General features: G+C 42.3%; 1 protein-coding gene across 4 annotated transcripts; it reads left to right on the top strand.

Annotated features, from left to right (window-relative positions):
- The first annotated feature begins 1,245 nt into the window (after window positions 1–1,245).
- hmga1a (high mobility group AT-hook 1a) lies at window positions 1,246–9,872 on the top strand. Of its 4 annotated transcripts, none has more exons than XM_088438050.1 (5): window positions 1,246–3,905; window positions 4,732–4,827; window positions 5,850–5,945; window positions 6,828–6,881; window positions 8,059–9,872. In XM_088438050.1, exons 2-5 carry the CDS (start codon window positions 4,747–4,749, stop codon window positions 8,137–8,139), a joined length of 312 nt encoding a protein of 103 aa, XP_088294176.1. In that variant the 5' UTR covers window positions 1,246–3,905; window positions 4,732–4,746; the 3' UTR covers window positions 8,140–9,872. The 4 variants fall into 4 exon arrangements, with proteins under 4 accessions (XP_088294176.1, XP_088294193.1, XP_088294201.1 ...); XM_088438067.1 differs by having other exon boundaries at window positions 1,247–3,905; window positions 5,865–5,945; XM_088438075.1 differs by lacking the exon at window positions 1,246–3,905 and adding an exon at window positions 3,972–4,125 and having other exon boundaries at window positions 5,865–5,945.
- The last annotated feature ends 1,211 nt before the right edge of the window (window positions 9,873–11,083 follow it).

Raw genomic sequence — 11,083 nt, 5'->3', positions numbered from 1 at the left:
TGAGAAAAATGGGAATTTGGCACGTTTAAAATGTTCAGTGTTGTATATCAATTTGCGTGCAATGAAATTCACTTTCTCAAATAATTCCGAAACTACACAAAAGGCGAGTCATGCTGAACATTGAAACTAAGGCTGCCAAAATGAGTTTCAAATATAACTCCGTTTTCACCACTGACAAATTTCAAAAACTTGAGTCACAGGGTGAGTGATGCTCCCACAAGTCCAAAAATCTTAGGCTGTGGCACTGTAAAGTTGACTCAGACTAAGAAGGTAAAATATAAGAATGCCAATTATCGCCGGCCTCCGTGTAAATTCAGCACGGGCTACTTCCTGTTTATGTGACTCAGATACTACTCATAAACGACCCCATCCCCCCGCCCACTAACCTCCATCCACCCCCTCTCACAAGGAGAAAAGACGCCCCCCACCCACACACACATTTGTGTCTCCGCCCACATTGCCTTTCAACTATAGTACGTCCCACACTCCTCCCTCCTCCCAGTAGATGTGCTTTCCCCCCTGCATGCTTGCTTCATCCTCTCTTTTGTACAACTAGGAAGAGGTTGTGAGGAGTGTGCATGCGCGTGTGCTCTTCATGTTTGGTGCTCATCCAGCGTCGGGGGCAGCCTTATCAAAGAGGTGGAACCTGGTTGGGCGCGGCTGTTGCCCTCTTTGCGCCTCAAAGTGGAATGCTCCAAAGAGCTTGTCACAGGGCAAGATGGAGGCGCATACAGGAAGTGGTAAAAGGCCAAGAGGACTTCAGTGGGAGGATGGGTGAGCAAGCCAAAGTGGGCTAAGACCCCCCCCCCCCCCCCCCCCGCCGCCCCCCCCCCCCCCCCCCCCCCGAGATGCTGAATAGGATTCTGTCTGCTTTGAGCTGCCACACAGATCAAGAGCCAGGAGAAGATGAGTGACACATTTGCCTCTTTTGAGATTTGATGGTTGGTTTTAAACTGTCTCACCAAGTTCCTCTGCTGACTTCTGTGAACACAGGTTAACATTTGCCCAGGGCTTCAGAAATGTATCTAATAATGATGATTTTAGTGCTCTCTGTATATATATATATATATATATATATATATATATATATATATATATATATATATATATATATATATATATATATATTTGTTTTTACTTTTTGCCTTTTCAACCTTCAGCAATGAACACATTCTGGAGGTCTCGTCAAGTGTTCAACTACTTTTTACAACAACATTTTTGCCTTTGTCTTTCCAACCATTTACATCAGTCTTATTTGAGTAACGCCCATGAATGTATTCTATGCTTTTGTATTCTTAAATGTATACAAGTAAAGGTTAGGTAAACAATGAAAAGAAGCTATGCTAGAAATTGACCTGGAAGTCATTACTCGAAGCATCCGACAACCTCAAGTCATTGTTTAGAAAATAATCATAAATTACAATAAAATACAAATAGTCCAACATAAATTGAGCATGAAGGTGTTAAATATGACACACATTCCACTAAAGGTAACGCAAACACATATGACATGTATTAATATCCGTTTAAGTACCGGGTAGGCCTATAAATTGAGAAAATTCGCGTATAATAGACGCCCAATTGAAATGCATTCGGAGGAGTAAAGTGTTATTTTATTTACGATATAAATGTTTTTAAAAATTGTAAATTTGTATTTTTTTGTATCGTTTTATTGTTGTGACCAAAAAAATAGATCTACATGGTCGAGCACAACGTTTTTATGTACGGGTAAAAAACATTCTTTTTTTTTCATTTTTTTTTCATCATTGTAGGTCACTCCCCTCATTGGTCTCTAGGTGGTGCCAATGGCTGAGAGAGACAAACCCTCACAAGAGGATTTTTTTTTTTCATTCCACATTTTGAGGGGCTGGTGTGGCAGAGATGTGTGATGGCGTGGGGGATGGGCATGAAGTAGTTGGGGAAGATGTAGAGGAAGGAAGTGAATAGTGTAAGAAACGGGGAATGAAGGGGTGGCATGTGAGACTCACACATGCTGAGCAGAACATTGGCCTCATTGAGAAAAACACCCTACCAATTCATGCTCCATCCCCTCCCGCACACTACAGTCACCATCGTTACGCGTGTACTGTACATTCAATCTTTAATATCAGGATAAATAAAATAACACACCGCTTTCAAAGCCGAGTGTTCTCAGTCACTTTTCAACTTGCATGACGGGGCTCTGCCATTTACATCAGCAACCCTCGTGTGCGCCTTGTAGCAGGGATGTGAAAACAGGTTGATTACAGTAATTCTGTAATATAGAGATAGATATTGAGGACAGAAAATCATAAAAGTCAAAAGTGACTTTTCCACAAGCAGTCACTCCACCAAAGTCAAAAGTGACTTTTCCACAAGCAGTCACTCCACCAAACTTACAATTCACATCAATGCTCATGCCATGCACTGCTACTATGCATATTCGAACATTCCTGATGCTGCTGTACATATACTGTAACATGTATGCCTTACTGCCATTTTCACCGCATCACGTTGTCGCGTTTTGGAGAAAAAAAGAGTTATTTTGTGACCATAAGAAATTCTGAATTTGATCAAACGGTCAGGAGTATGCCTTTGGAGCCGTTTGTTCAGTATGTTGATGTTACTTAGGGGAAAAACACCTCCAAACACCAAAGGTAGCAATTATGGCTATGTGGATGACAGGGCAACATTTGTCAATTTTGCAGAATTACATCAGTTTTGTCAAAAACAAATGAACAACTGGATGAAGCAAAATTATCTTTAGCTAAATCAGTCACTAAAGCAGACTCTATTCAGCTGGAAAACATATCCAGACTGAAAAGTTGCTTGCGCCAAACACCAGTGGAAATCTATCCAGTCTATTATCTCCATTAAATCTAATTATTGTAACAATCTACTTGCTGGACCCCCTCAAAAGACCATTAAATTGGCGTAGGAGGTTTTGACATCACAACATACCACTTTCGTTCCAAACGTTTTACCCTGGTTCCCAGTCAGCAGTAGAAAATATTTCAAAATGTCACCAGTGGTTTCCAAATCACTGAATGGTTCGGGGCGTAAAAACAATTAAAGAAATGCCGCTTGAATAAAAACCGAGTCGGGCCCTCAGATGTGCAGACTAGTGGTGCAAAAATGATGAGTCAGTATTTAGCTCTGATGCTGCACATGAATGGAAACCAAATGAAGCCAAGTCAGCCCTGAGTGTACTCTTGTGATTGGTCGTTACCTGAGCGTTGAGCAACTGCGATGTCAATGCCTGTGATTTTCAGTTGACACGTGGCAAACTGTCCGCTCTACCGGAGAGCTTAAAACAGGTACATTTGCTGTTTAAATAATATTGCAAAACGCAACATCATCAAAATGTCATTTTTGTCTCGTGAGGTTGCATACACCTATATTGGGGGCTGACTCGCCTTCAGTGTTTTCAGAATACAGTATATATAAGTAATAGGGTTTAAGTGGAGCTGTCTTGGCATCAAGCTTACAATGGGTTATGGTCGTTTCCATGTGTTAACACAATTCTCATTCGTGTTATTTTACGCTAAGTATGCACGTAACAGCAGCTGTAGTAATCAACTATCGCTTGTCATGTAAAACTAGCATTTACATTGAGTTGGAACACTCCGCTCCTTTGTTTTGAATGTACAACAGTAGTTGCTGTGTGCATGGTGCAAATTGTGCACATCCTTTTATTGTTTGGCCGAATCAGAGGGGGAGAGACATTGGGGGTTGAGCCGGTCCAGTGCAGTTGGTGGCCCATTTATCATATCTCCGCCCCCAGTCCTCCTGCCCCCATGAGGGCGGCTCTTTATATTGCCCCCAAACTCCTCCTGACTGGCGCCTTTTTTTTTTCTTTATCTGCAGGACAGGAGACGTACATGCTATTTTTAGGAGCACGTTGGAATAAAACGCTTAAACTGCCGGTAAGAAAAACGCGTCGCGAACGCGCTTCTTCCTCAATGCTGAGTTGCTTTTGGTGCTTCTTGAGCTTGGATTTAAAGGGGGCGGGCTGTGTGTTCCTTGTCGACTCAACGCGACGCTTTGTGAGTCGGTGCAGGGCTCTTTAACGGGCATAAGCACAGGGCTTAAAGGGGATATTTCGCTGCGTAATTCAGGCTGGAGGTTAAACTCAAGCGATCGAAGGTGAGTGCACATTATTGCATAGAGCTAGGCGCCCTCACGATGAACGGCTCCATAATACTTGAAATCGCTCGCGCTCTAGCAAAGGGGAGGCGACATGCTTTCAATGATAAGCCATCTATTGTTACTGTTGGCCCGCCGCAAAACACGAGGCGCGCACTTCGCTGGCACAGTCGTAATATATTAATTTTTGCATGTATGCGTACACAAATGCGAAGCACACGCGCAGCTTCCCGCGTTTTTTTTGTTTGGTTTTTTTTATGTGGGCATGTGTGTGCTTGTGGAGTGTAAGCATGCACGGGCCTCGTGATGCGCTCGCTAAATGAATGCAACGGTGAGGCCTGCGGCTCATGGCTGCACCATGCAAGCCGGTTCGACTGAGATCTGCTGTTGAGAGTGCACACCAGACCGTAATAGTACCAGCGAAGCGTTTGATTTAAGGGGTGGATGTGTCGCGTCTTTGCGCCTTTTTACCCCCCCCCCCCCCCAGTCTCTCTCTCTCTCTCTCTCTCGCCCGCCCCTACACCACCCATCCCCCACCCCGATTGAAATGAGCTCAGCGTGCCGTCTTACAAACGACTCTGACCAGGTGTGTTTTTTATTTTCTAGGTGTGAGAAGTAAATATGAGCGACAAGGGGACAGTTTCGGCTAAGGAGAAGGAGACAGAGAAGAGGGGGCGTGGAAGACCTCGCAAGCTTCCTCTGGTAAGGAAAATAGTACTTTCAGGTGCACGTTTTGTCAAAGGTTTAGTCCTCATTGCAAACATGGGTTCGTGATCCTAAGTGTATCCCACCACCCTGCTGGGTTAAGCTAATTGCTTTTCTTAAGCATCGCAGGTGAAACGCCCATCTTTATTTTGTTGCTGCTAATGCTAGCTCATGTTTAAGTAGCCCAATTCATTTATGCTTCAGCCGTGATTAATGGGAGGCGTAGACACCTCCATCAACAAACTTCCTGCTTTTGTCAGGAACTTGTAACCCAACACCCTCAAACTCGTTTTAACCCTCTCAGACCCACCTCCGCTCCTTATGCAATGGCTGACGTGAGAGTGGCTCGTGTGGCCATGACTGCACACAGTGTATTGAATTGCTTCGGTGGCCGAGAGCTGCAGTAGTAAAGCAACAAGTAACCTTAGCTAACAAGTACAGGTTGTCCCAAGAACGCCAGGGGAGTCGAAGGAAATGGGTCTTTTTTTCATGCATCGTTTGCAAAATTTCTTTGATATGCGCGTTTTGTTGTGTCCGATTTTTACAAATGTTTTTGATCCCATCCGAAGACGGGCCTTTAAAAAAAATGGCTGTGCAGAAATTGCACTACTTTTATTTATTTTTAATGTTATTTATTGTATTTTCCCCATTTTTGTTCATTCACTGGTCGATCAGTATTGCCACAAACCTGGCTAAAATATTCGTTGTTAGTTTCCAAAGTAAAACTGGACATTTTTAAATGTCATATAAATTTAGCTCAATTCCAATCAGTCTGCTTTCAGAGTGGAGTGGAGAAATGGTATTAACTGTCGAGGGGTTAAATTCCTCAGCATTTGGACAATTTTAGTTTAATAAACAATCACTTGTCAAAAATAATTAGCAATCGATTTGAATGTTGATTAGTGGTTGATGATCAATTCATTTTTGTGTGTCTGCATTTCACTTAATGCAGAGTCAATTGTGTGCAACACATTCCTCGCTCATTTACAGCACTTTTCCGTTCTGTTTTGCTAACATAGGGTGTTGATTCTCAGGAGCCCAGCGGATCCCCGACTGCAAAGAGGCCCAGAGGACGACCCAAGGGCAGCAAAAACAAGCCCACCAGCAAGGGCAAAGTAAGTCCACGAGGTCTTCATGCATCCTGTCACATATCTGCAAAAGTATATTGACCTCAGTCCTAGTCACAACCAGACAGCCTCAGAATTTAGGGTTTTAACTATTTCATTGTATCAAAGCCCTGTCAAGGATGTCCTGCTGTGTTTCCCCTCTGTTAAAATGGTCATGCAAGTCTTTCCTTTTGTAGATGCCATTTTCTTGACAGGAAGTACACAGTGTTGCTTGCAGTGTGCTTCCTGTCATGCTCAGGGTGACGTTGGGCAGTGGCTGCAATCGTGTTTTGACACTGACGCCAAACACCCACCATGCACACAGTCCTACTTCTTCTTGCCCTGTTGTCTCCATAGCAACAGCTGATTTTCTCCCTCGCCCTGAACCCTCTAACTCCCTCATGTGCATTGTCCTCGTTGCTACTGTACGTGTTAGGGAAGACAAATACTCATGCACACATTTGTCATCAAGGGTTGGCAAGGACCGCCAAGTGGTCGAGGGTTTAAGTCTATTCTCACTTCCACCAGCTGTCTCTGAGCTACGGACCAGGTGGCCAGCGAACTGGATTGCCCTGTGTGCAGTTCCTGTTGGCCTTCCAGATAATAGCCAATGAACCCGGTGCCCCTTGTCCATATCTTTTCGTGAAGGCTCTGCTGCCACCTGCAGGCAGCAAGAAACAGAGCAAACATTATATTGCATTTACATATACAAACATGATTACTAATGTGCAGTGCGCTTTAGAAGCTGTTTTTCAGAATCTTGCATAAAACACTATTTTGTGCCGTTTAATGTTTAGATCGCAAACCGTTATATACAGTGGACATATCAAGAGTGATTGCAATAAAACTGGCCTGACACTTAATATAATTGTGCTCCCCACCCTTCCCAAGGCTAAGGCAGAACCTGCTTCTGGTGCTAAACGCAGAGGAAGACCCAAGAAGGAGGTAAGAAATATTCTCTCTGGGCACAGGGCACAACATTTTCCATGCATGCGTAATTGTCAGTGATCATTAAAAGTAACAATCCCCTGGCATGTAGTTAACAAACACTGAAGTTTGGTGGCTGCCGCTCAGATAGAGAAGCAACAGGACTCTTCGTGCTTCATTCAAGATTGTGACGGTACCATTACTTTCGATGCAATTTCCTGATGTCGCAAGTTTAATAGTACACACAAAAATTGTAGTCAAGAGGTCCCGTGCCAAAAATGATGTATGCTCTATGTGGCCCCATTTATACAAGTATGGAATTCTATTCAATATTGAAAATTCTTTCGGCTTTGTGTGCCCTACGATTGGATGGCCACAAAATCGGATGTAGGATGTAGCTTGCCCAAAGACAGCTGGGATAGGCTCCAGCACGCCAATGATCCTTGTTAGGATAATTTGTCAAGATAACGATCAATATTGTGCCTGCGGAATACGATTCAACCAGCAAAAACCCCATTTTTAAATTTTCGGGAATTGGTCATTTTGCTACATGATGGTGACTGAAAATGACATCAGTTGCCCCGCAAACGACCAATCGCGATCCGCCCGTTTTCTGAATGTGGTCGCTTTTGACATTCTCAATCTGAGAGTTATCCTGAACAAGTTGGACATCCTTTTCAGTTGATGGCAAGTTGCCAAATTTCCTGTTCCCAAGATAGATCATTTTGCTGGTTAATATATTATTTAGTTTAATTAGACCGCTGCCAAAGGTTTTGTAACTGTTGTAGGTTCATAAAAGTTGACTGCTCCCCTTACCAAGATGTTGTTTCATCAAGGAAGATGGTGCGGTTCCATAGTAAGTGTGTTATGTGCAGTAGTAGTTGTGGGCGTTCTCGGACTGCTGCCTGGATCACATGAGTCACGTGGAGCATTGACCTGTAGTTACCCTGCCACTTTATTTTTATGAATGAACACGGCCAATTGGAAGTTAGTGAAGGAAGCCGGATGCCTCATAGTGACTCATCAGGCCACCATGAGTCACTGACCCCTCCTCTGGTCGTCTTCATGCCACTGTGGTTTGTCAAGATTTAGGATAACGCGGATCCCCTCAAAAAAACCAAAGAAAGTCTTGTTGAGACTTGAGTCAGCATATCTGGTGAGCACAAGCTAAGTTTTTCTCTCCGTCCCATTATAGGAAAAGGAAGAGAAGGCATCACAGGAGTCATCAGAGCAGGAAGAAGAAGAGGAGGAGGAGGAAGAGGAAGAGGACCAGTAATCCACAACGCATTCTACCTCACTCAACATACTGACTTACTGTTAACCATAGCTGGACTGTATCTCCAACACCGGTGCCGCACTCATGACCACTGTTTCCGACTGGGCCCTCTGCTCAAACGGGGGCCAACACGGTATATTTCTCATGCAACAGCACTGGATAAAACGCTGGACCTTGCGCAAGCATAGATCTAAGTGTCACGTGACAGACGACATCCCTTTTCTCTGTCATGGTACCGCAAGTCTTTTATACTGGAAAAGATGGGCTTCTAAGTATCTAGTGTGTTTTCTTTTTCTGCTGAAAGATAGGCTGTAGTCGTTTTTCTTTCTTTCTTTCTTTCTCTCCCTCTCGCGCTCTCTCTTTTCTCTTTACTATTTACTCAATGTCATTGACTATACTGTACCTGCCTGTGTCTGAGATGGTGGGGCCTCTAGAATTTCTGTTTTGTACAGGACAAAGGTGATTTTTACCAATGCTCGTTGTGTTTGTGTCATGTGGTTTAACCTATCCTCCGCATTTTACACTAGATGGAGTTGAGCTTCAGTGTCTAGGATAAGGTCACCGGTGGTGTGGGTGTATGTATGTATGTATATGTGTGTATATATATATATATATATATATATATATATATATATATATATATATATATGCGCACACATTTTTTTCCTCCCTACTGTTCCTGGACTCACTGCTCACAAAAGAACATCCTTTCATCTAGGAAATCTTAGTTATAGCTTATCAAACAGCTTTCTTTGGTGTGTAGGTTTCATGCCATTTAAAATTGTGTGCTGCTTTTTTCATGTTGTCATTTTTAAAGTTTAGCATTCCAGGTTGAGAGCGTCAAGTGTCATTACTTCAGGGAGCTTTTTACAGATGGTTTTTCAGTGTGTGCGTGCCCAGTTAACTGAAAGACAAATTGTATAGATGTTAGTATTTTCAAAATAAAGTTGAGAGTTGTGGGTACTTCTCTTACAGGGCTGCATTTGCGCTACCCCCTTTTTGTGCCACCTTGTGCCCACTTCTTCACCAAGCGTGGTTCACATAACATAGTTGTAATAAGCCTTTTTAAAAGTGGTTTGCTTTCTGCAACAACAACAAAAGGCCATTAAAGTGTCCACTTGGCATTTCTTCCACAAACCTCAGCAGCTGCAACCTCAGTTAGAAACCCAGAAAACTGGTAACACAACGCCTGGACTTTCATACCTCATTCATCAGCTTATATCATTGCATTAACTGTTTTTTTGTTTGTTACTGTGTACTCTGGCCCTAGTCAGACAGGTTTTTTCCCCCAGGTTTTTAAAATATAGCTGATTGAAACAGGCCTCAGCTTGCACACAACAGAAGCTTGCAGGTGTGTGTGTGTGCACGCGTGTGTGTGTGGAGAAGCAAGTCTGGTAGACTTGACTGCTTGACAAGTGTTCGCTGACTGTGGTAGTTTAGCAGGTGTTTATTTTTCTTCTGGTGCACTGAAACTTTTTTTTTTAATCCCCTTGGTTGGACACTTTTTTTTTTTTTTTTTTCTTTGCCCAATGTTTGCCGTTTGTCCATCAACCCACAAAATTGGAATCACACCAAAATCTGAAATCTACATCTGTTCATTTATATACTGTCAACTGTTGAGGATGGGATCATTCTTTTTGATGGACACCGTATATAAATGTACAATGTATATATTTTCTATTGTGCCCAACAATTTGTATGAGATAAAACGGCCAATAAAGACTTTTCTGTCACTTTCTCTCATTTGTTCAAAGCAGGAATTGAATGTGTTGCTTTTCTAGTTCGTAACATTTTGCTTGCGGCTTGCAATATTGACTGTAACCTTTACAGGGGTAATTGATCATATGTCCAACTGGTTTATATTTCAGTATTTTATGCCCACCTTGCTATTTACCAACAATCATCTCAATGGCAAAATTCATAAACTGTGTATGATTCAATCAGTACATTTTCTAGTGTTTTGGTAAACAGGATTTTCTCAGAGGCAGCTGACACCAAACTTAGAAAAACATATTTCTTTTGTCCAAAATATATTTTCATTCAGCACTCCACCACTGTAATCACTAGTCATGCCTTATAGATATGCAGGGATAAAGCGGTCATTTCCTTGTCGTAAGCATTAAAAAAAGTATGTTGACAAATGTTTTCTTCATCATGACTGAGCAGAAAGCATATCTGAACAGTGCAGACAAGATTGCATCAGTAGTTGTCCCTTTAGCTTCAAGTGGAATTTAGTCGCTCAGTAAAACGTACAGCTGCAGTGGGATACACAACACATTTTGTCTTTCAATCACAGTGGATACTACCTTCATATTAATTGAACTATCAACTTTCTATGATAAATCCACATTAACAAATGTAACAGTCCTGAGTGGCTTCAAACAGTTGAGGGGCGTAAAGTAGGTGGGTCTATCATTGAGTACAGTCAGAACAATGGCATTCATCTCTAGCTGGAGGCGAATCCGTGCTAATGCCACGTCTTGAGCATCGGACATGTTTGGAGCAAGAGTCATTCAAAAGAATACTGGATCTTGTTTATGTTCTTTTGAGGTTTTCATGCCTTCCATGCGACTCACAGGATTTGGCAAAACCACATCAAGATCCAGATCACAAATCGGGGATGTCGTAATTTTGTGTGTAAGTGAGAAAATAAATAAATTGAGCTCAGATATTCTTTAGGTGAACTTGAAGCAGATCACACAAACTATAAATTCATTAACAGCTCAATTGTTTAGAAAAATCTTATCATTTTAACTATTTGATGCAATGTGATGGTGTTTTTCAAACATACTGCAATAAAGTACAGTACAGAAACAATCTCAAGACTGGTAGACTCCAGAACGTTCAGTCATGCTCTTCGAGCGCTGCACATGGGACTGATGTGAACAAAGTAAAGATATCTTCAGAAGATGAACCTGTTTCAGCAATGGACACTGAAATTCAG

The sequence above is a fragment of the Hippichthys cyanospilos genome, chromosome 2 (assembly GCF_059441005.1).
Source record: "Hippichthys cyanospilos isolate Australia breed blue-spotted pipefish chromosome 2, RoL_Hcya_1.0, whole genome shotgun sequence".
Classification (NCBI taxonomy): Eukaryota; Metazoa; Chordata; class Actinopteri; order Syngnathiformes; family Syngnathidae; genus Hippichthys; species Hippichthys cyanospilos.
This window is presented reverse-complemented; position numbering and strand designations above follow the sequence as displayed.

Excerpts from the sequence above, each read along its gene's own strand:
- hmga1a (XM_088438050.1), top strand. The coding sequence starts at position 4,747 with ATGAGCGACAAGGGGACAGTTTCGGCTAAGGAGAAGGAGACAGAGAAG. Across the intron at positions 5,946-6,827 it reads AGCCCACCAGCAAGGGCAAA|GCTAAGGCAGAACCTGCTTC; the intron begins GTAAGTCCACGA and ends ACCCTTCCCAAG. Across the intron at positions 6,882-8,058 it reads GAGGAAGACCCAAGAAGGAG|GAAAAGGAAGAGAAGGCATC; the intron begins GTAAGAAATATT and ends GTCCCATTATAG.